The sequence below is a fragment of the Patagioenas fasciata genome, chromosome 2 (genome assembly GCF_037038585.1).
Source record: "Patagioenas fasciata isolate bPatFas1 chromosome 2, bPatFas1.hap1, whole genome shotgun sequence".
Lineage (NCBI taxonomy): Eukaryota > Metazoa > Chordata > Aves > Columbiformes > Columbidae > Patagioenas > Patagioenas fasciata.
The window spans coordinates 73,861,241-73,886,930 of NC_092521.1; the positions used below are offsets into that span (position 1 = coordinate 73,861,241).

The window sequence follows — 25,690 nt, forward strand, 5'->3', positions numbered from 1 at the left end:
CCCTGGAGTTTGAACAAGAGTGTGTGGAGCTCAGCTGAAATGAAGCACAAGTTCCATGAAGTGTTGAAAAACTGAGAGAAGAGATTAATTATTCAGTATTATGTGGCAAGGTAGCAACAGGGTTATTGTTTATGAGAAAACCCAAACAGTTCTATTTCATCTACGTGCAGACTATCCAGTTTGCTGTGAAAATAGAGTAAAAAATCTCAGGGTGTAAGTTTATTTCTTTAGTTTATGGGAAAGAATTAGCACTGATATTTTTTTTTCAGGGAAGGACGTCAATTCCTTATTAATGGACTTCCTTCCATAAGAAGATAAGATGTTTGTTTAGAAGACTTTATTTATGTGCAACTGTTACTAACAGGAAGATCCTGCAAAAGGGGAACATGTTTATTTCCACTGAAGCTAGCACATTAATAGAAAATGAAGAAGGTGGTGTTCTGAACTTTCAGAAGGTTTTTTCTTTTTAAATTGTGTGGTTCCATAAAGTTCTTCAGGAAAGTGAATACTGTAGCTGCTATGCATACCTGTAGTTTGACTTTGCAACCCAATAAGCCTGTTATTTTTAGCCCATTGTTACACTCCAGGGCATCCAAATTTCTTTACAGCACAGATGATTCTTGAGGAATATATGTCCCATCTCCCTGCCTAGTGGTTCCAGTCGGAGATTTCCATGTGTACAAAGACTGGGGTGTTTTAATTTATGTGTTAGATTTAGATTTTCTCTACTCACTTTTCATGATAGGTGGATTACTGCAATATAATTTTACCATATTGCAGTTTTTGTTTCTGTGGGACTTACGGTAATTTACCTCTTGAAGGCAAGGCCCCTGCAGTAACTTGAATTACTTTTTAGTGCAGCATCATTAGTTTTCCATGTCTATTTAAAGGTAGTGTTCCTTTTGTAACTGTTGTAAATCTTCTTCAGAAAATCTTCATTTCTGTTCAGAGCATAATCGAGCAATGTTTCTGAGTGCGCTGAACATGCACTAAATAGTTTGCAAAGGAATGCAGACTCAAAGAAAGGAGTCCATAGGTCTCTTCCCTGGAGACTGCCTCTCTGTTTTTTTTCTAAACATCTCCCAAGTGATGTTATTTTGAATAACGACAAGTCACTTGAAAAAAATAATCTTCAAAAAAATAATCTTCAAAAGACCAGGGTATGGAAATATTTCCAGTATGAAATCCAGAAGGTTGAATGCTTTGGAAATAAGTCCATCCCCTCCTTTCTTAGGTTGCAACATGAAGCCCACACCATCCAGAGAGTAGAGTAGAACTGTGTAGGGGGTGGACAACAACTGCACCCCCTTTACAAACAGTCTCTGTTCTCTGTCACAGCACTTTAGATGATGTGCTAGCAGAATTTGGGGCCACCTTACGGTAGGCATAGTGTAAACTTAGTCCCCATCTCAAAAAGCATGCACTATATAGACAAAATACACAAGAGAAAACCTGTATGAGTATGCCATTGTAGGCAGAGCACACAGAGAAAAGCGGCACATGAAGTCTGACAGAATTACACACATCTTCTCAGAGGGTTATTCAGTGACCTTTCTTTAAAAGAAAAAGAAGTGTGTTTGGGTCATTTCTTGGAAGACCTGTAGAATTTAGTATTTGAGTCTTTTGGAGTTCAGGAGTGTTGTGTGCTGGCAAATTAGTTCATGGGAATATAATTTTTTTAGCATGTATGGGGAAGTACAGAAATTGGAGTTGGGGGGATGATACAGAAGGCTTCAGGGACATTCTGTGAGACCCTTTTCTATGAAACTGAGTAGTTTATTCAGAATAAAATCCCGGGACTTTTTGGAGACAACATCAGAATTAGAAGAGGGTTCTTCGGTAAAGCACTTTCATGTAATATATAGATGTGACAGGAGGCATTTGGGATTTGTTATTAGCCAGTCAAATTCCTGTACTAACAGAAGAATAAGGTGATATAACAGATACAATATTCTAACATTTATTTTATAGATTTTAATCTTAGTTGTCATACGGCAAGACAGTGGGTTTAAATAAAAATTGTATCGGTGCTTTTGGTGCAGGTTGAGGAACTGGCCTCACACTTTAGAAGGCTCCATTATAAACCAAAATGATTCTCAGGTTTATTTCCCTTTTTATATAGTTTCCTGGAGGTTGCTGTAGACAAACTAACATATATGACGTCCAGTGGGTTTTACCCTGCATTTTCCATTCCTCTCCATTTGGATCTCAAACTTGGGTTGCTGAGGACAGTTGTTGATGCCCAGTTCTTGGTCAAGGCTGCACTTTTAGAGCAGGCAGCTTGCCGTCAGTTTTATCAAGGCTGATGTTTTCTCACCAAGAATAACGTATTCATTGGAGAGGTTTACTCACAGGAATAAAAAGGAATATTCCAGCCAAAGAGAGTCACAGGCTTATGTAGATCGTTGCTGACAGGTGTCTTTCTCCCTGCCTCACTTTAATTATGACCTATTTGATGCCTAAAAGCGAAGTTCAGCTTTTAAGAAAATCATTTTAAAATGAGCAAACATAAATTAGACTTTTATAATTTTCCTGGAGAAAATAATGTACTCACACTAAAAATTTACCGGATTTCTTGCTTATATAGAGAAGATACCTTCAGTATTTGCTGTATGTTTTATTAAATTGAAGGAATTAAAAAATGTGGAAATGCAGAGGAGGTGTTTCTTGTGCCATCTTGGTTGGTGATTTGTAGTACTGACCACCATGTAGGGTATTTCTTTTTCCTTCCTTCCTTCCTTCCTTCCTTCCTTCCTTCCTTCCTTCCTTCCTTCCTTCCTTCCTTCCTTCCTTCCTTCCTTCCTTCCTTCCTTCCTTCCTTCCTTCCTTCCTTCCTTCCTTCCTTCCTTCCTTCCTTCCTTCCTTCCTTCCTTCCTTCCTTCCTTCCTTCCTTCCTTCCTTCCTTCCTCCCTCCCTCCCTCCCTCCCTCCCTCCCTCCCTCCCTCCCTCCCTCCCTCCCTCCCTTCCTTCCCTTCCTTCCCTCTCTCTCTTTTTCTCTCTTTTTCTCTCTTTCTCTCTCTCTGTCTTTCTCTCTTTCTTTCGCTCTTTCTCTCTTTCCTTCTTTCCTTCCTTCTTTCTCTCCTTTTCAAGTGTGTCTGTGGTCCTGTTGGAGATAACAGTCTCCTGTGACATATGTTCCCCTGTTCCAGTACATATTGCACTTGAAAGAGTTATGATTCTGCTGGCAATCACTAATAGGTGCTCTGTGGAGCACACGGGACACTGGATTAGGCATCCTAGCCATTTAATAGCATTTTCATGCTTTTGGTAGGGATGCCTTTCTCACAGCAGAATTTGTGTTACAGTACTGTTCACTGTCGTTTTATATAGAAACCAATATGAACGGAATACACCAGTGATTAAAAGCTTAGGTCCCTTCTGGTTGATGGAGCATATTAAGACTATGTCAAAAGGAGGAAATACTCCAGCAAAATGTCCTGCTGAAAGCTATTGAATTTGTACCCATCTGCAGGCAACCCTGAAATACTTTAAATGACATTGCAAATGAGCACAGTGTATGTTGAAAACATACCTGGATTTCTTTCTGCTAGCAAGAACAACACAATAATGTTCAAGTAGGAAAAATAAAGGACAGGCAGTGAAGGAAATGTATGAATAAAATTATATTGAAATAATAACTAATGTACTACATTTGTTCCAAGTGTTGTTAAACCACGTATTCACCCAAGTTTCCAGAATCAGTCCCTTGAATTTGCAGTTCTCACATTTCCCATGTGTATGGGTGTATGTTACAGACATGGACTTGGATGCCACTTGGAAATGTGACTCATTATCTCCCTTAGAAATAAAATGTATTTTAAAACAGTAGCCAAGATTTTTAGAAATGGTTAGCTCAGCTGTCTGTAATTAGGAAGCTGAGTTTGTAGCTTGACGTTTTCTGAACTTTTAAGATGTCAGAATCTACGTCTGGTTGCTCAGCAACTCAATATCTGGCCACTGTGATTTTAATATCATATTATTCTTTACTGTGCCACCTTCTGTTGCAAAAGGACTTTAAACTGAGATTGTTAATATATAAATGTGAGCAAAGCAAGCATTTCTTCCACTGATGTCCGCTGAGCATAGTGATTTTTTTGCACAGATATCTTTCTTACATGTTTGCACAAAGTGATTACCTTACTTCTTCATAATCCAATGCCACAGATTTGTGGCTAGCTGACTGCAAGGATAATCTTGATTGGTATGAAATCATACTGTTACTGCTGTATTTCTTAGGTTTTCAACGTTTTATTTCCTTCTGGCTGCAAATTAGGCCCTAAAGGAATGAATACAGATCCTATAGAACAGTGTAGAGTAAGGAATGTTCCTTGTATGCACAGTTGTGTCAGTAAAGATGCCATCAGTAGAGCTCTGTATGCCCTGTGATTTGGAGTTTGAATCTTGAATCTGCTTTGTCCCTGAGGATTACATATAAAGCTGGTGTTTCAAGTAATAATACTCCTGCAGTTGGTTTTCCTTCTGAGAAACAGCTGAGTGTTTAGAAAGAACCCGTGTTTGCGTGAATGGAAGATTTTTTTCCTCGCAAATCTTTTTGGACTATCAGAAGCATCATTTTGTGGGAGAGGCATGATACCAGCAGGCAAAAGTATCGCAACTGGATGAGAACAGCTACCGCAATTACCTGTAGAACTGAGGTTTATCTTAGGCAGGTGTCTAAAACCTGCTTGATTAATATCTGCTTGATCCGCCTCTATAAGCACCATACTCTTACCAGCTCACTGTCCTCTACCTGTTCCTTTGTGCATCTGCTGCACTTTATTACTGTGAAAACTCCACTCCGATCAGTCCTGTGTCCTGAGAGCAAGAGTTTCCAATTGCTTTAGATTTGGTTGATGCTACTTTTGTACAAATTATTATAGTTGTAGTCGGGGGAAGGCTGGTTGTTTTTCATACTGCAGCAGAACAGCTTTGTGCTGTTAGTGTTTTCTTCCTTTGTACCTTATATTTTTTTTCTATACTTCTGCATAAGGTGAAAGATAATGAGAAGTTTATGGTGAAGACCACCTGACAGTTGTATTCTGCTTTAATAAGGAGCCCAGAATTCAGCAAAAGGGCGGATGGAGTCAGATTAGTTATCTCCCTTTCACAGGTTACACCTAAGCCAGAAATGTCTAGTAGAAGTCAACAAGATATGAGTGCATGTTTTTTTATCATCTTTCTGAGAGGAAGGGAGGTTTCTTTTGACTCAGAGGTCTTCTGGGTGAGGTCTTCTCAACCTTTCTCTTATGACACATTTCCTTTCTCCCTTAAGTGTTCTGTGAATATATTTTTGTTTTGCCCTTTTTTTTTTTTTTTCACTGTGGAGCATCCAGAAGCCTCCTTTGAGAATAACTGATACTTTTTCATGTTCTGAGGAAGGATGCAATGAATCAGTTTCTGCTGTAGGAAAAAAATGGGGTTTTTTTAATGTGTCTCTTGCTTTTGCAAAATATTGCATCTTCTAGCTTATTTCTCGGGGTTTTATAAATTCTTTGAGGATGTGAAAGCAAGATTTGAACTGAAGGAGGAGGGAGAACACTTGACTGACTTAAGTTTTTTAAAATGTTGATTAAAAGGAAATTAATAACTGGGTCTGTACGCCTTTTTAGTTTGTTCTGGTTTGGTTTTCTCTTTGTGTGAGAAGGCCTGAAATATGAACAGAGGATGCTGTTTTTAAAACGTCCTTTGTCATTCTTCATTTACTGAGGATATGAGGAGTGTTAGCTATGATCTTCTCTGGTTTTGGTGGCAGACTTGTTAGAACTCTCAGGCATTGTGTGATTTCTCTCGACAGCATTTTTGTGATGAAGGCAGGGTTATGGAATCTTTATTAAAGATGCTCCTTCTCCAGAATACTCTTCAGGTGCCCAAGTCATGTAAAAGAAAAGAAATTATGTTTACATAACATAAGCATAAAATTTACCTATTTTATAAGCTTTTTTTAAAAAAAATAAAAAAATTTAAAAAAGCAGGTAGTCAAGAATGTATGAGATGTCCTTTCATGATTTAAGAATAATTTCCAAGGTTCTTGAGACAATAGAGGGGTAGTAGAGCTGCTACAAAAACTTGTTAAATCATGCTGTCGTCCTAGTTTTTTTATTACAGTTTGGATATTAGGTGCTGGAGTGCACACTGTACTGCTGTACAATGTCAGATCAAGAGGCTGAGGGCTTTTTACTCAAGTGGCATGAGGCGACATTTTTATAATGTCAAAGAGTAGCTGAGTCTGTCTCTGCTTGTTAACACAAAAAGATTATTAATAGGTAAACTCATTAAAGTGGGGATTGTATCTATTTCTCTGTATTTCACATCAAATTCATACAGCAGTGGCTTATTTTGGATGTACAAGACTGTAAATACCATATAGTTACTATGAAACTTTCAGTTAGGCTTTTAGTATCCATCTCTATTTGGGGCTTTATTCCAGCCATTCTGTCTGAAATCTCATTTCAAAGCATATTTACTTAATTTATGCATTTCTGTAGAAAAACATTGAGAGTAAGATGTTGAGAGTTTATGGATAAGATAGGGTCTTTGTCCTTTGCTCATATAGACATATAAAAATAATTTATTTTGCCATGTTGCCATAAAGACTACCTTACTCCTTGGCTGGAGAATTGCCTACTATTCTCCTAGGATGGTTAAACAGTTCTGCTTTGGTTTACATTTTGTGTAGATTAAGGTTGCCCACGTAGGCAGGTAATGAACATCAAGCTTGTCTAATAACATGGATAAGAAATGCACTGTAGTTCCTTTGTCAAATGAGTGCACTCTAGTTCCTTTGTCTGAGTAGTAGCTGTGCAAAGTATTTTCAAAATAATGCACCAGAGACTGCAGTGCTATCTGAAGTGGAGAAGATCGTGTAAAGTAACTGTATCTATATAAATTCTCTTTCTGCTGTGTGCAGCAAAGAAATAGAGAAAATACAGCTGAATGCTACCGATGCCACACTTTCGATTTTCAGAAAGAAATTCAGAGAAAAAAGGTGGAAATGGAGTTGATGTTTGGAAAGTATAAGGGAAATCAAGAAAAATATAAGCTTCCTAATGTGGCATATGTACTGTGAAAATTACTAGAAATAGAGTATTAAATTAATTGATATCTCTATGAAGATAATGAATAGGGTAAATTTAGCTTTAATAAAACAGAAACCTTGCCTTATGACTCTCTTAGAGTGCCCTTGACACATTCAGCAAACAGATGGATCTTTGTGATCCGATTGATAACAGTCTGTCTGGGTTTCTGCAGAGCTTTCACCAAGGTCTCTCACCAGGGATTTCTTAAGGAAACCAAGTCTCCATTCCATAAGCAGGATGGTCACCTTACTCTTAAATAACTGACAGTACAGAAAAGAAAAGAGAATTCACAGGTTAGGAGTAAATGATCTGCTCATCTAGTGGTGGAATGTTGCAACGACTGTAGAGTATTTGAGAATCCATGTTCACCTTATTAAGAAGTGATCTGGAAAAAAGCTGTAAAGTGACAAAAATTTGTTGCTGGTAACTGAGTTATATGGATAGTAAGGATGAAGGCTAAGTGTGAAGATCAGCTGCTGAAAGACCTTATGAGATGGAGTACTGGAAGCACTTGCAGGTAAAAGCAAGTAACGTTCTGTGTAGATAAGCGTGAAATTATGTACGTGAGAAAACACCACTCTTCATTTTCCCTAATACCTTGTAAAATACTGGTCTGTCAGCTGTCAGTAACCAGTTAGGAAGATCTTGGGATTTTAAGACATACTTCTTTGGAAAAAGTCAACTCAAAGCTCAACAGCAATCAAAAAAGAAGATCAGATGCAGAACAATTTACAAGAGGAAAAGAGGGTGAAAAGGTAACTTTATTACACTGCTGTATTGTGAACTTTCTTATGCCATCTTAAATACTACAGTAGTGTTCCCCTTGTTTCAGAAGGGGAAGAGACATGAAGATGGTTGGTGGCTGCAAAAGTATTAGAAGGTAGTATTGAACATAGCTTCCCTTCTGTCCTTCTCTAGGTGCTTGCCACAGTCTGATACAGAAGCCTCAGCAGAACCCTTGAAGTAACCCAGTGTAGCTAGATTTTGGAGAATAATTGAAGAGATTCCTACCTAAATATTTGTCTCATGTGATCTGATACCACTCCAGGAAAGTCACTGGCAGCATTCTCAGTGACTTCACTAGGCCTTCTTATCACTGGTAATGAGATGAACAGGCAACGTGTCTCTCATTAGAAACAGAAACAGCTGTCTTTGATTGCTATTCCAAATCATTGCTCTCTTTGTTTTGTGCTCGTAAGTGCAAAAATTTACACTTGCAGAATGAGACCATAAGTTTTGCCAGTAAATCATATCAGCAGTAAGAATTTTCCAGCATGAACCCTAAAGCAACCAACTTGGTGTTGTAAAGACTTGATCCCATTCCATTTGGAATCAATATCAGATCCAGGTCCATGCCAAATATTCTCTAGATTGTAAGTCTTGTGCAGTGATCAGGCTTAGCAAATCATGATTTCTGCCTTTCAGGAGATAGCAACACAAAATGATCTCTTATGGTGTGCTACTTTCCTGGATCTATCCAGTTTTGCCCAAAGGATCAGGCAATATCTCTTTAAGAAAAGTATATAAGGGTGGAACTTTTCTTAATGATTTCCAGTTAATTGCCCTGTGTTGAAAAAGACATGTGCAAACTGTTGCCCTTCACAGACATGAAATTCTGTGGTGACATATATTAAGTTTTATAGAAACAATGGTCTTTGTAACTGGTCATAAATCTGAAAAGTTTTATCTATTTAGTATTTCCACTGGAGCTGGCCTTGGCCGGTGCTATCCTACTGCAGAGTCCATTATCAAGATGTACTGGCACCAATTAGTGAGTACTAAAAGAGGTCTGTGGTCCTTAAAATGCCCTATACCACAGAAAGTGACTGAGAAATTAGAACACAGAACAATAATTTCCAATTTGAAGGTGACTTGTTAATGTTTCCCTAACAAGCTTTTAGACATGACATTCAGTTAGCTTATTGAGGAGTATCCAGACTTGTTCTTTTCATGTCTGACAAAACAGTGCTTAGATGGCAAACGTGAAACAAGTCGACAGAACATCAGATAATATTTGCTGTGCAACCTGGATGCTTAATCTAGCTAGACAAGTACACTTTAGTTTTTATAAATGATGCAGGCCCAAATTGAAAGAGAGAAGAGTGCAGTGATGGTTGAAGGCTTATCTTGCTGTCATGTAAATTATCAAATTTAAGAAAGCTCAGAAAAAGCTGCTAGGGAAAGGGAGTAATTTGTACCTCTTTTTGTGAGAAAAACAGCTCTAAAAATTAATTCTGGTATATGCACATTTAATCAAACATTAATTCTTTTACAATGCTTATCAAAGGTGACAGCTAGAAGATATAGGCACTGTAGTGGCTACTTTCTCAATATCTTAAAAGAGTGTAAGTTAAGGATATTTTACATTTTAATATTATATTATAGAATTCTCTTTTTTTATATATCTGAAGAAATTTCATAGTTTCAGTCCAAATTGCCACCCATCCTCTTTAGAATGCTCAACTTTGTGTTGCTACACATTTATTTACTAGCAGCATGTATCCCATTTTAAAAACAAAATTTCGGAAAGCATTTTAATAACTTCAGGCAATGTCTTTTAGGCAACCACCTTATTTTCCAGGACTTTTTGTGTCCCTGCCCTTAAAAAAAAAAAATTGTAACTAGTATACTTATTTTCTGACTATTTTGTCTTATAATTTTAAATAATGTATCCTTGAGTGATGAATTATTTAAAAGGAGTCTTAGCTTTCTCAGTCACAAAGTGATCAAGTACAGTTGATTATATTTTTTTTCTGAAGTTTGGCAAGTATGAACGAGGATGTCAGTGTAGAATTTCACTGAAGATTTTGATGTTAGCCAGAAGGTGCAGGCTCTCAAAAGTGCACGGGGATGTCAGGCTGCCTTTACACCAGCCCTTTGAGAATCTGTCTTTACTCAGATAAAGTTCACGGTCAATTAATAGGTTTTGCACCAGAGGAACTTGAAATTTTAAAGTCTACTTTAAAATGGTGTCTTTTTCTGAAGGGAGATTATTGCTACTTTAGCTTGGCAAAAAACCTGTTGCTGCATGAAAGGAGTCCGCTGTGTGGCTTTATTGCGTTGGAGAAACAGTTATGTTTTGCAGTTTTGTGTACGAAATGGTAGCAATGTCAGTTCCCCAGGGATTTAAATTGCTTTACCTGCTTTAACTGAAGGCTGGACTGTGTGAAGTGCTGAGTGTTCCACACTGTGCCTTGGATAAGCTGTTACTGTAGAAGGGTGAGGAAGGTACTCTACAGAATTTTGTAAGGTCCCTCCATGGTCTGATTTCCTGTTGCTCTCTGCAGAGTAGTCCAGTCCTGCCTTCTAACCTGTGCAGATACAGTCTCTGAATTGACATCAAAGTCAGAATGACCTGGTGATCCTTAATATGTTACAAGAACTCAAGTACGCTGAGCTTGCAGTGTCTTTATTTTACCATTTAACATACATCACATAATAATCATGCAAGAGTATGAGATTTCTTTGACAGGGGAACTTCTGATTTGAGATAGCAGTTAATAAAATAAATCCTCCTTTTTTTTTTCTTTTTCTTTTTCTTTTTTTTTTTTTTCAAGAAATCATACAACTTCAGAGTCAAATACTTGAATAAAGTACAAGAAAAATTCTTGGAGTAGTCTTTTCACTAACATCAATAATGTTCTTGGTCTTTTGCAATAATCCAGTTGCTTCTGGCTGTGAGTTCATGGATCACCTGCCAACTGTTTCTGAACAGACTATACTACCTGTCTTGGGAATAATACCACAACTTGCCATCTGGTGAGATCACTTGACCTCCACATGTGGTCTCTGTCAAGCACTTCATTGAAAACTGGCAAGACGTCAGGGCCCGAACATACTGTTCTGTGCAGCCTTGAATTTTGGCGGGGTTGCAGCATTTAGTAAGTAAAATTCATCTGGCTTGCAAGTCACAGACAAATAGAACAGGCTGATGTCATCGTAAGCTTTAACTCTCATTAAAGAGAAAGTATTTGTCAAGTAATTATTAGGCTTTGCTGGGCAAAGTATTTAAGGGAAGTTAATAGACAAAAGTCATTTTAAGCAGCAAGGCTTCTGAAGAACTGGCATTCAGTAAGCAATGAAAAATGACCCTAACACTGGGCTTAATTTGTAAACGGGATTTGTGTTGTTTTTCAGATTTTGCTTGTAACTCCACATTTCTTAGATCCCAAATGAAAAAAGGTAAAAAAATTCTATAATAGAAAAATTAACTAAGTAAGTACATTCAATGAAGGTCAGGTTTAATTTAATAGCTTAATGGCATTGCATTCTGGTCATTGTTTAGCCAAATAAGAAAGCAGGAAAATACATCACAAATAAGTACAATCTAGTAAAAATACTTCTCTGCTTCTCTGCTACTATGTTTTATTTGAGTTAATTCAGATATATCCCAAAAGTAATAGAGGAGAGGAGAGGAGCGCAAATCCAGTTCCTCTGGCTACACATCACTTCAGTTTTTCACTTCTTTAGAGGATGGATGGTGCAGGTCCCCAGGGGTACCTGACTCTGTTTGCAGTGTGCTCACCTTGATCAGAACATCACAGCTCAACAGATGCCCCTGAGTCTTGCTCAGCCATATGTTGCTGACACTTCCAGGCATGGATAGCGAGCAAAGTCCCATGGTGGGTTTCTCTAACAGGTCTTTGCAGCAGAGTCTGTTAGTAATTTTGGATTATAAAAATCATATACTTGTGGGGAGTAACTTCATGTAGGTCTATGTTATTCTGCAGTCCCTAGTAATAAATCTAATCACCACTCTGGTACCACTTTGCTATTCCTCCCTCTTCCTGATTTATGAAGACAGTGGAAGTCGGAGCTTCTGGCAGCCCTTTGTGAGTGCTGGAATGAACTAGGCTGAAATAAGTCAGGTATGTTTTTCTCTTAACTGAGAAGACTTCTGAGGTGATTGCCTAGGACTTAAGACTACGCAGTAAAAATTCAATTTGGCTGTCTCTACAGAATAAAATTGTAAGTGTAAAGGGAAACTTAAGCTCCAGGGAGATCTGAGAGTAGAAGGGGTATGGTTCTCCTTGTTACTGGTCAAACATCTGTGTGATTGCCTTCCACTTTCTAGCCCTAACAGATTTGAGGCCACAGCCCACCATTTTGGTAGAAAATAAGACAAAGATGCAAAGTAAATTTTGCACATCTTCAGCTGGCTCATAACATCTCTTGTATTTTTAAGGACAGAAAAGCAGACCAATGAGTCAGCCAACCTGTAATCCTGGACGTGAGACTGGGGAGGAATAGGTGATGTATAAAATCCTTTCCCAAAGACAATAACTCAAGGAGATACATTGATCTTGTCAAACTCATTGACAAAGCTGCCAGACAAAATACTGAGCTGAGGTCCTACTATGTATTTTAAGCTTATATTAATGTTCATTTGTTCTGTTTATTGTATTGTTCTAACTGAAGAGGTGAGCACAAATATGAAATGAAAATTTGGAGGTGGCTTTTTTCATTTTTGTTTAACTTTTCCAGAGAAGGAATCTTAGTAGAAAATCAGTTTCTGGTGGGTTTAAGATGTGATTTTTAAGTGTTTCAGGGTTTTTGGTTTTTTCCCACTTTAAATGAAGACATCAATGAGGAGGATTACATTGTATTCAGAGAAACAGAGGAAGTTCAATTCCATGCCAAAGCAAACATCCGCAGACTTGTGTAGTCTACATGTTTCAATGCATGTGAAAATATTTGGTGTTGTAGAGTGACTTCCTTGGGTGGAAATAATATTGCAGCTAGTAATGAGATTTTGCAAAAGAAGGAAATCACAGCTATGTTAGTAATTTAACATTTCGAATTTGTTTATGGATAGTTTCCTGCCTGACACATTTAACTGAGCAAGTTAAAGTGTTTAAAGAAGATTAGAATGACATTAATTTTTAACTGCCCTTGACCATGACATTTCACAAAGGGTGTGTTCAGTAAAAACAGATGGAAAAATGAGCTTGCCCCTTCACCTTGTGGTGGCTTTCTTGTGTCAACTGATTTAGCTTTCTGTCACCAGTCAGCTGAATATTCAAGGACATCCTTGGCTTTTGTCTTCTTCATTGTATGAATAAAATAGCACAAGAGCACAGCAATTTCTGTAAAATCTAGTATTGCTAAGCTTTTCTCTGTTACTAAGACTGAGATGGTTTTGCAGTCACAGCTTCGTTTTTGGTAATGAATACTAAATTTCATTACAAAACCCTGTTTAATACCAGAGTTATGTAATGAGAAAAAAAAAAAATTTGAAATCCAGCAGCGCAGAAGTAGGCAAAACGATACAATATTTTTGTCATCTGATTAAAATATTAATGGTAAGGGTGTTTGCAGGCGAGCAGTGCAGTTTGCAGTCCAGTAATAAGCCAGACTTCCCACTTTAACACAGCACCTGAACCACTTCAGCAGCAAAGCAGCTCAGAACATGGCTTGGGTGCAACCATCACATGGGCCAAACCCATGCCAAGGAAGCCTGGTGCAGAGCCTCAAATTAGGAGGAAACACCCTGATACAGAGCGACATCGTGTCACAGCACAAACGTGGTTGTCCTGTTCGTAGAGGCTGTTGGTGGCACGTTGTGGACTTGAACTCATGTTGTCAGTAGCTTTGGAACCTCCCATCTGCACTTGTTCCGTGCGAGAGCGGCATGTTCAGAGTAACACGAGCTATTGGGTCTTGTTGGTCCAAATGTCAGTCTTGCTGTCACAGCAAGCATTTCTTAATGTTGTATGGCTTATTTCAAAATCTCCCTTTAAGTTTAATATTATTATTTTACTGTCAGCTTTGCAAGATCCGACACTGGAAAAATCAAGATTTACAGAACTAAAATGACTGACCCAGAAAACTTGCTTGCTAATTTCTGAAGTGTTGTTATTTCTTTGCTTTTTATGAAAATGACCAGTTTTCAAAATAATGTCGTCTTCAGAACTGTTTCCATGTGCTCAGTTTTTTAGTATCTCTGTGTATGTTGTTTTTGCAATGTGTTGTTGCATTGCATGGGATCCTAGTGAGCATTTTAAATAACCCACACAAATGCATTGTGCAGCATAAGGACATGTTTTTGGGAGACATCAGACTGCTGTCTTTGAATGTCATTTGTAATGTACTTGCGGATTAAACATTCAGTTTTTAATCAAATGAAATGGGGTGCTGCCTAATAAGGAAACAAATTAGAGAAGTTCAGTGCTGAATAGACAGTAGAATGTGACTTAAAGTGGTCAGCCTCATGAATTGCTCATACACCTAGTTTCTTTGAGAGCTCCCTGAATTTTCCTTTGTCAGTGTATGCCGGGGAAAAGCCTAATGATATATGACCTGTCCAGGGAATATTAGGTATGTGAATAAATGTTTTTTAAGACACATTAATGTTCAGTTGGGACTTCTTGTGGTTTATAGTGCTAGGCATGTCGAAGCATCTGTTGCCCTGTGAAAATGCAGAATCAGCTCGATAGAGTAGCTTTTATATCATCAAGTTTGGTGGACAGCTTCGCGTCTCTCTTCTGCAGCTGAAGGATTTATCTCTGATTTTCCTAGAACAGCTCCTCTTCGATCCAGAGGTTTTCTTCTCAACTGGTTTAAATCATGCACAAAATCATAGCAAAATATTTTTGAAAACTCCCAAATAATAAAACTTACATGCCAACTTGTCTTTCACACAATGCTACAGAAACCTCAGTACAGTTCTGGTTATATCAAGTGTTAATAAAATATGTGTCTTTTCCTTTTACTTCTAGCACTTCTTGTAAAATGACTCTTAATTAGTTCAAGATTGCTCAAAATGCTTTGTGAAAGGAAGAGGCTTGCGATGGTCACACACATAGTTTGGGGTGATCCAATTGTTTGTGCAGTTGTAAGCTAGCTCTGAATTTTTCTGTGGATCATATTTAAACACTTTCTAATTCGACAGGTATTCTGACCCCACAAAATGTCATCACCAGCAGGTGTATCAGAATCTGTCTTGCTTAAATCGGAGTGTGTGTCTAGTCAGTGTTGGATGATAGAAAACAGTTTGTAGTCAGGGCATGTCAGTGATTGAATCCATGTGTTCTTTTTCCAGTCCTTTTTATTTACTTCTAAAAATAATTTGTACAAACAATCACTCACTGTTTCTCCAAACAGACATTTTGTATACAAATTAGACAGAAGTCACAACAATACTATCATTCTATAAAACAATAAAACATCCTGACATGTAGCGTTGCATAAAAAGGAGAAAGCAGCAAAAGAGTATATGAGCTTTTTTCACACAATTTATATCAAATGCTATACAATTTTTTTTTTATATTTGTAGATGCTAAACCACCATGAGACATCCCTGAAAAAAAAAATCCTTATTCCAGACATCATCCTATTGCTGGTAGAATATGTGTGTATTACCCATAGCTACAATGTTGCTGTAAGGCAAATGTTTCTTGTCATATTTATGAAAATATTGAAGAAGATTGGTTTGGATTTCAAAACACAAACTATACAGGTCGTTTTTTTTAACATCTCAGTCACATATTGGCTACATCCACTGAGGGGTTTTCTATTAAGACACATTTAATACTGCTTAGATCTGTCTGTCAGTTGTCCAGGCTTTCTCCAGTAGGTGTGGATGCAAACTACAGCAGAAATCTGCAGTTGTTCAGGGAAAACCTGTTCCAAGTAACTCAAGAAGGTGCTGTTTGCTTTTAGTATGCACGTTCAAGGAAGTCTTTCCATGGCAGTTTTTAAGTTGTTCTTCCCTGCTTGTGTTCTTAGTTGTGCTTCTGACTTGAGATCATGCAGCTTGAAAAAACAAGTTCTTTCTCAGTCCTGCAGAAAGTTTGTCTCTCGTATGTCCGCTCTTCTCTGTGGACATCAATCTTGGGAGAAGGAAGAAGACATGATTTGTTCCCCTGGTCTCTGTGTCCCAACTCGGTAGTCATTGAAGACTATCAAGTCCCCCTTGGCTATTCAGTAGGTGGGCAAAATGTGTTGCTTGAAAGGCAGTAGCTGCCACAAGGTGCTAAAGTGGCCTTCGACATCCAGTTTAGAGGCTATGCGATATTTTTCCCTCAAGCCCACAAAATCCAACTGGGCTTTCTAGTGTTAGCTTAAGGATTTTTACTTGGCCTTATCACCATTTTGGAACACCTTGCTAGTTGCTGGGTTCTTTACTGGTTGAGATATAACTGCATTAATTACAACATTAGAATGCTTTGCTGTTTGCACAATGTGCGCGTTTCAAGGTTGCATTAAACCCAGACCCTTTGCCTCTACCATCTATGGCAAGAACATGCGGGCTGTCCTTAACGGAGCAGACTTGATACGTGTGGCTTTCCAAGTATGCTATAGTAGTGTCTTTAATCTGTCTTTGGAGACAGTAGAGTGAGATTTCCTTCTTGGTCAAAGTATTGACTCAGGCGACTGAGGTACATAGTCAGTGTCATCCAGTGGGTTGCAAATGTGAGTAGATGCTGGAGGGGCAGAGGAGCACAAATTAGTGATATAGTTTCTGGCTTACAGAAGGACGCTCGGTTTCGGGAGCAGTAAACCTGCAGTAAATTTAGGCCTAGTTTGGTCTTTGAATAAAAGAAAGGTGGGATCTGCCAGATGACTTAGCAAGTACTTACACAGATAAACATTTCTGTTAGAAAGATTAGTAGTGAAGGGTTGATAAATACAAAACGAGTGTCTGACCTTAAGCAGAAGACAGGCAGGGAGTGAAGCTCACGTTGGAACTTTATCTGAGAATCTCCTTGTCTTTGAATGCTTGATGGATTTGTAGTGGTGGTGGCCTTTGTTTCCTTGGGCCTCCATTAATGTTTTTTATGAATTCATATTCAGTGCAACATAACTCAAAGAAAATACTGAACTCTTACACATGAGGGAACTCAAACTCAGTTTACACATCCACTTTTAGTGTATCCACAGAGCTTTTGGAAGTAAGGTGGCTGTCAAATGCTACTGATTGAAAATTTCAAGCATTAGCCTTGGGATTCTTTTCTACACAATTTTGATACATAACCTCCTCATGACATTGTTGTTATGCTCTAAATATATTCTAAAATCTCATCTGAAGTCCTCAAATTTAATAAAGATGTTGAAGGAAACAACAAAAGGAAAACCCAGTCAGCACATTCCTTGAATATTATGTCTGCAATATTGAAAGTATTTTTTCAAACAGGGTATGAGCCATGACATGAATTTAATGGAAAATTGTTCTTTTGCATTGTATGTGGTCTCATCAACATGGGAACAGAAGTGACACTATTTGTCAGTCTTAGGTCTTTTTGGCCCGCATTATTAATCTCTGGTTCAGTTGATGATGCTAATTCTAGTCAGGGAACGCTTAGTAACATACTTAAACGTTATGTATTAGTTGCATAACAGAAGCTGACGTAATAATTTCTTCTGGTTAGAAATGATACTTAGGTGAAGCACAAATGCTAAGACTAGGAAATATTCTGTTACGCTCAGAGGGAGGCTCCTATAACAAAGTTTGGATGGGAAATTACTTCAGATACTGTTGTTAAGGCCTGATTTCTTTAGAAAAGAAGCAGCCAGCCGTAACAAATTATTTTCAAGTTCTATTGTTTTGGTATATACAAGTGCAAGAAAGAAACAGAATGTTCTTTGTGTTTTTTCCATTTATGTTTAGCCTCATAGGTTTACCGAGGTTGGCATTAAAGAACTACTTTAACAATTTTTATGACCTGTTCTTGAACTAGACACTTCTTATATACATTGTAGTGTGGCTGACTTTAAACAAGCTTTTCATCTTCTTTATGGTGTTTGTGAAGTATCCTGCACTTAGCTGACAGTATAATAAAAGCATTTTTGTGTGTGTATATTGCAGCTGAGCATTAGGTATTTTCTGCCCTTTTCTTTAGTAGTAGCAGTATGTCCATCCATACATCTATCTTATGTTTTTTCAGATGATTCAACTAAATAAGAATACATAGAGCTGGAAAAGATAAGCTGGCTTCTAACGAGGATCCTTTCTTCTTAGTAAAGCACTAACATATCTTTGAGGAATTTTAATATACCAAACTGACATCCTTCACTCATCTGGCACTTGGGGAAGGGTGATCAGAGATCTTTATTATTTCAAGTAGAAACACACATTTACTTTCTACCTTGATTCTCAAGATTTCTTAGATTTATCTTTTAAATCACCAGTCCATCCATTTTTTTTGTCCTCAAGTAAAATGACCTTTCTGTCTGGAGAGACGGGAGTGAATATGGAAGCTGCAAAGTGCCATTAAGTAACCTCAGAAGTCATGACTTGTGCTTGTGAAGTGTTGAGGAAGTTCAAATGCTGCCTGTCTCCCAGATGATCCAGTTTCTCCATAGCTACTGAATTTTGGAGACTTCGTAGTCAGATTAATCGAAGCCACCACTTCAATAATTTTCTCCTTTTTTATAAGGTAGTATCCTGAAGAATCAAGATACAGTATTAAGTGCTCACATGTACTTTAGTTATTTAAAATGCAGTGCAGGAGAATGTGATTTTTTTTCCACGTACCTATTTGCCTATTGCCAGCTCAGTATTGGGTATTCTGTTTCTACAAGAACTGAGGGGGGTGGGATTCAACTTCAGTCAATTGCAATCAGTTCCTAACCACTGGCAGTCAGTTTTTTTCATCAGGAGGGGTGCTCCATCTTACTATGGAGTAACATCATAACCTTGGGCAAAAATGTTTCACAGGAGCTCCAGAATTTTACTGTATCCATTCCTGAACATTTGACCTGGTGCTCTTTTCTTCATAGAAATCTAATTTCTCAAATGCCGTGAAGTTTGGTGGCCAAAACTGTGTGCTGTAGCCAGCGGACATTCAGTTCAAAATGCAGAAATAATCTATGGTAGTAGGAAGCAAGACCAGAACATCTTTCTTTCCCACCCTCTGACCCCTCCACCTTATAGAAGCTGTTTGCTATGAAAGCTGCAGCTCATCCTGGTTAACATGCTCCATGTCCAGTGCAGTTACTACCAAGTTTCTCCATATGCAGATTCACCAGGAAGGAGTGGAGAGTGTCCAGCTGTCATGTGGCACAGTGGTTAAAGCATTAGCCTGATGAATGGGAACTGAATGTTCTTGTTTTATAACCTAAGACCCTCCTGAGTGCTTTTGAAAAGGGGGACAAAGTAAAGGAGGCTCTACTCATGTCCTACTATTTGTAAAATTAATTTATTCTCAGAGTTTTCACTCAACATATAAAGGACGCATCTAAATTAGTGTCTTTCCTCTGAACTCTGATAATAGCTTTGAGCAGTGTGAAGCTACTATTTGTTTAATGAAATCTCCCACAACAAATGTATTTTAAGGGTTCATTAATCCTCTGGATTAAAGGAAAGATTATTATTATTGTTTAGTCCTTTGAAATATTAGAAAACCACCAGGCAGTTTTGTATATTAGATATCTTCAGCTATGGGGAGTATGAGGATGGACAGAGAGTGAAGTGATGCATGTGAATACTGAAGAATACCAACAGCATGCCATGTGTGGGCAGCTCCCATTACCCTCTGCCTCGACTAAGCCTGGTTCTGTCTAGTGTTGTCAGTACTTTTCAAATATAAAAAATCATTATATTTTCCTACAGAAAATATTACACAACCCAGTGAAACCCAAGTCATTTGTAATGATTTTTTTTTTTGTATTTTTAAAAGCAGTGTAAACTGTAATGAAGTCTTGGCTTGCCAACCAGCATGTTGCAATTATTGGAAGCCGAGGTGTTACAGATCTTCAAAAGTATGTCTATGAAGTCTAGTAGACATAACTACAGCAGAGTACGGTATAATCTCATATCATCATGCAAACAAACTTTTAACTCTGGCTCTTCTCTCAGAAGTCCTCAAGCAAGAATTTGAGAGGAAAATCAAAGAAATGAGAGTGAGTTTACTCCCTACACATACAAATGGGAGTATTTAACCGTAATAAAAGGTCTGAAGAAACCAATAGAAAAATAAGATGATACTATGGCTCAAGCTTAACAATACAGGTAGTGTCGTACTGTGCATTGCTGAGTGTTGGGCTTTCTAGTTCCCTTTTACCAAAAACATCAAATGTCTACCAGACTGGTACTTCTGCCATGACATTCATCTGCAGTTCTTGTCCCTTTCCTTCTCTGAGTGCAACATTACTATAGCCCTTCTGATCTGTCTTTTTAATCTTCTGTTCTCACTATAAATGCTCATTATAAGTATACTGTGCTGAGAAATTAGGTCATACGGCAATCACCTTTTTTTTTTGTTACTGTCAATTTACAACATTGACAAAACATGCCATTTACTGTACCTATTTTTCAACTTATCTAGATTTCACAAGGAGCATCCCTGAATGATTTACACAAAAAGAAGAGGCGTGCTCCTCTTCCACCAGCTGCGTCTGCTCCACCCACTCCTGCCATGCCAAACAGGACAGAAGAGAGGGAAGACAAGAGGAAGAGCACAATGGGTGAGAGGTGTTCTTCTCTTCCGTGTAATCCCATGCATGTGCTTTTAGTGCTCACTGTTTGAAGTTTCATTAATTCCGTTATGCTGTGAGCTTGAAAACTTTTTTGACTTCTGGGAAAAAAAATGCATTTCTTTGCAGAATGAAAGTCTGGAAAGAAACGTTTGTATACTATCTCATTTTTTTTTAATGACACCATTCAGAGTAACATAGGGTAGTGAAAGGTAGATAACACTCATCGGATGATTTAAAGCTTGATACAAAGTGGATGTCCAAAAGCACAAGCCCTGGGCCTGTTTTGTGCCTTTAAGGTCATGTTGGTTTTGCTAGTACAGAAATAGTAAACGGAAATGCTAGTAAATGGAGATAGTTTTATTATAAATCAATCTGTGCTGAGTATTTAGCTAATGAACAGAAGAAAAGGACTGGTGCTCTCAAAGGAATGCCATATGTACCTGGAGACAACAGAAGCAACTTTAGTGTTCAGCTGTATGTGACATCCCATCTACTGTCATACAGAAAGACCGAAAAAAGTTCTGGACCTCTGTCGTTATCTGACTGCTCACTTATTCAGATCAGTGGGAGCTTTGCCTGAGTGAGGACCCCAAAATAATGCTTTTAGCAAACAAAGTGGTTCTGTAATATGATGGGTAAGATATGAGATAATAACCCCACATATTTAAACTCATTTTTCAGTACATTAAGAGAATCATTCTTCAAGTGCTATAATGCATGCAGTGCATTTCAGTTCGTGCCTTTGACCTCATGTTTCATAAAGTGCCTAAGACACACAGATATGACATCCTGTCATACATAATTGCTTACATTAGAAATGCCTCACAGTTTAGAAAGAAACCTCTTGGCTTTGTTCCAACATTTATTTTCAGTAAATGCTTCACATTTAATGCCTCAGCATTTGTGTAGCAGCAGGAGTCCATTATCTTGTGACATGTTCGACTCCATTGACATTTCTTATTTAAACCCTCTAAGGGGAATGTTATCACTGTGCCATATAACACAGGACTTTTTCAGCAAATTGGCTTACTTTTAACCATTGCAGATACCACAGTCTGTTGCTCCTCATACTTTGCCCTGCTGCTGGTCACTTATTGATGACATTTGGTGCTTTACCTTTTTGTAAGTGTTCATTTTAATTTGCATCAGTGCTCATAATGTTACAGATGATATAAAGCAGAGCAGAGCCACTTCTAGGCCGCTCTGTACTGTGTACGTAAGTGCTTGCTGGCCAGACCCTACTGATGTAGGATTCTGTAGTATCGTTTACTGTAATGGAGCCTTATTAATTTACACTGACAAAGAACTCGTCCCACAGTAGCCCTATCTTCAGTGCTTTTCATTTTCTGCTACTTTCTTGAATGAATGTGTTCATTAACAAGAAAAAACGTTACGGAAAGGTTGGTAAAACAGCTTCTCTTTGGGGCCCTTGCAAGAAAATGATGAGAAAGCACAGATGGCTCTGAGAGCAAGAGAGAAAAGCTGTGAAAAAAGCAAGACTGTAGTGAGGGGAAAAACGTACTGCAAGAAGTAGGCAGCCACGTGATGGAAAAAGCGTTAAAGCTGCCTATGTAGATGCCCATCACTGGAAGCATTCAAGGCCAAGCTGGACGGGGCTCTGAGCAACCTGATCTTGTCAAAGACGTCCCTGCTCATTGCAGGGGTGTTGAACTAGGTGACCTTTGAAGGTCCCTTACAACCCAAACTATCGTATAGTTCTGTGTATCTCCAAAGTTAGCCACATGAATCAAAGCAAAAGATCCTATCAAGAAGATGCTCAAACTGGTAAATCCACTTCAGTATTCAGTACTGAATCATTTACTCTGACTCCAAAGCATTGTGCCCAGTTTTCTCAAAACAGTAACAAAGGGTCTGCACATTTGCCAGCATTAGATTGTGTCTTGAATCTCTGAAAGCTAGTGACTTCTAAATAGAAAATAATAATAGTTGAATCTTTTTTCCTCCCTCTTGGTGCTACTTCCCTTCTTAGCAGCACCAGAGCATGAGACAAAGAATACGGGAATGATCAGAATGGATTAGACCAGGGTTCATCTCTGCCACGCTCTTCTTCAGCAATGAGCACAGCAGATGCTTAAGGCAGGGTATGAGTGCAGAACCAGCAGGTAGTCATTGTTCCTCAGGGCACTTTTAGCCTCTAAGGGCTTTCCAAATTGCAAGGTCTGTAGGTTTTTCCAAGCTCTAGGTCTGTACACTACAAACTGGCAGCAGCTTTTTAACATTGCAAATGGTTAATAGAATATAGTGCAAAGGTACATGTATTTATTTCGCTGTTGCACATGGGATTGAAATAAGCCCCCAGCCAAAGTTACGAGCATTTTCTTTGGTAGCTTAAAACAGTGTTTTGCAAAAAAACAACTTAATCATCTGCTTCTCCACAATGTCAAAATAATAAAAAACCTACTCAGAAAATAAAAACCTGTCAAGATACCTACTTCAAAATACTGACTGGAGGCATCTTTTTCTTTCTCTCAAAGAGTCAGGAAAATAGTCACGTAAAGTATTCTAGAGGTCAACAAATTCAGGCAGTTTGGCACTTAAGAAGATAAAAATAAAACACATTTTTCACATTTCCTTACATAGCTTTTTTCATTTTATTTAATTAAACTTTTTTTTCCTTCTTTCTATTTGCCAAAATAGTGATTTTTAACTGTTAGTTTTTATATATATTTATGTGCTGGGCCCAGTTCTAGTCCCATTGCTGTTGGTTTAGGAGAGACCTCGATTTTCCTTCTCCTTTAATTATTTGGGGGTAAACAAGGGCAGAATTAGATCCAGAGAGACTTTGGGTGTGGGTAAGGGAAAATCAATGTGTGTTTAAAAAAATAACAGTAAGCAGAGTGATCATTTTCTTGCAATGAAATAACAAGTCAATTGATCCCCCTGTAGGTGATGGACGGCAAGTGCCACAAAAGCCTCCTAGAGGCACCACTCGTGGTCCACCCCAGTTAGTGATCCCCCCACCCCCACCTTACCCTCCTCCTGACATTGTGGATCCAACAGTCTGTTACAGAGAAGCAGATGTTACACCACCAACAGAGCTGGTACCTAAACGTATGTTTGAAACTACATGTATTTACATTTCCGTTCTTCTGATGGCTACTCCCAGGGTTAGCTTTTCCAGACTTTCCTCTCTGCTCTTTAAACATACACGTCTGTTTTTTTCCAGCCTGTTGTCTTTTAAAATGCCCAATGCAGTATAACTAATTAATATAAAATAAACAAAACACTCGTGTGGAGACAGTTTTGCGGATGATACCTGGCCATTGTATGGAAGCATTTAAAAAAAAACATCAAACCTTGTGACTTTGTGCTGCTAGAAGCAAAAACCTGTTGTCTGGTATTGATTCTCCGTGTCTGTTTTTCTGTAGTAACATTTTTTCTGTCTCTCTAGAGACGCGTTCCTTTGAGACTCGATAGGTCTATCAGACTCAGTTGAAAACTACAGGGTGTCTCCCTGAGGAAAATTAAACCATTTACAGGAGCTGCGTGCTGTTGAGGGCCTTCCTGTCCTAATGGGTACATCTTCCTTGCCGTCTCTGGATAGTCCTTTGTGTGCTCTTCCCCTTGGGGCATAACAGCAGACAAAGAAACACAATATTTTCAACATCCTTGTGTATTTGTGAAAAGCATGTCTTCATACTACTTTTTCATGCTTATCCATCGATCGTCTTTGTACGCAAGCCAAGTCTTTGATCATGTATCATGCTGCCTGTGGGCTTGCCCTGCACACCCATGTAGGTCCTGTAAAGAGAGCAAAGCTCCGCATGTTATGGCACCTCATGGACACACTTCTTTTGGAGGTTAGGAGGGTGTCTCCTAACCATGTGATAGATAAATGTTTCCATTAGCTGCTAATTTGACAAAAGGTCTTTTTCCAGAACATTTACCAACATTATTCTGCAGGTAGCTGTTGCTCTGTCACACTGAAGTTGGTGTGTTTGCTCCTGGATACTAGCTAAATCTAAAGCATTATTTTTCAAATCTGTGCTGAGGAAATATAGATTGACAGAATTTTACTGGGGAGAGAGAAGGAAATTAAGAAGATCCAAACTTATGTAAATCCTGAATCTTATTGAGAATTAACCCTAATTCGTTTTTACCAGCATATACACAGGAATCATATAATACTTACAATTTTCTTTACCCCCCCTCCCCCTTTTTTTCCCCTAGATACCATCAGCTTGCCTACAATGCTTTCTTTATTAAAAATCCCTTGTGGCCTTCTTTACATTAATATCTGTGCTTCATTTGAGTTTCTACCACTATGATTTTGCAATGCTTTCCTGATCTACCTTGGTGATCAAATACCCTTTAATCAATGCAACTCTGATTTTATCAGTCTGATCATTCGCTCTTAAACATAATATCCCAGCCAAAAGGATTTGATTAAGCTTGTACATGGAAACATAACATGAGCTTTTATTATCCTCAGTTTACCAAGAGCAAAAGAATAGTGCTTAGTGGGTGCTTATTTTAGACTTAAAGCATCAGTGTTGGAGAGGGACAAGTTTAGCTTTATAATTATGCTGTGCTCTGCCTAAAGATACGTGCATAGACTTACACAAGAGAAATGTATATAGATGTACCCATGAGAGAAAGTAGCACATATGACAGATGCTAATTATATTGCCCAATGGCATTCTGAAAGGTGCTTAGATACTGTAGCGATTGAGCAGTTTAAGAACAGAGTTTTGCAATGTTTTTTATTGCCTGAGAATGCCTCAAGCAGTGCAAATAGGACCTTAGCGGTAGATTCAAAGAACAACATTTTCAGTCTTCCTCAGTAGATGTGTTTTCTCATGGAACAAGGTGGGAAGGAGGATAAGCTACTGATGCCAGTTATTGATGAAAGGCATATTTGTTCTGAAATCACTCTCAAAACAGCTTTCTCTGAGGATTGTGGTCTTGTTTGCTGAGTGGGTGACTGTTAGCAGCAGTTTGTCTTTCACAATATGCGATTTCCATTCAGAAATTAAAACTCCGTGATTGTGTGGAGTTGAAATTCTTGTTCCTTATGATCTGCCGCTGTGTGTGGGACACCATGCCTCACCTCTCGTTGCTTCCCAGCAAGCACGCAGTTGTCCCTTTGTACCCTGGGAAACCCATGTTGAGGAAATTCCATTTCATCAAGGATGGTGGTAATTGCTCTTCATGGAGTTTTCCAAACTTATGTG

At 38.3% G+C, this 25,690-nt stretch overlaps 1 protein-coding gene across 18 annotated transcripts in view; it reads left to right on the top strand.

Moving 5' to 3' along the window:
* COBL (cordon-bleu WH2 repeat protein) overlaps positions 1-25,690 on the top strand; it is a 175,255-nt gene that overhangs the window by 102,374 nt on the left and 47,191 nt on the right. For 15 of the 18 annotated variants that reach the window (XM_071804413.1, XM_071804407.1, XM_071804412.1 and 12 more), the window contains 2 exons: positions 20,345-20,483; positions 23,403-23,567. In XM_071804413.1, coding sequence (XP_071660514.1) covers positions 20,345-20,483; positions 23,403-23,567 — 304 coding nt within the window. The remainder of the gene's footprint in view (positions 1-20,344; positions 20,484-23,402; positions 23,568-25,690) is intronic. The other 3 variants (XM_071804416.1, XM_071804417.1, XM_065831045.2) reach the window with 1 other exon arrangement.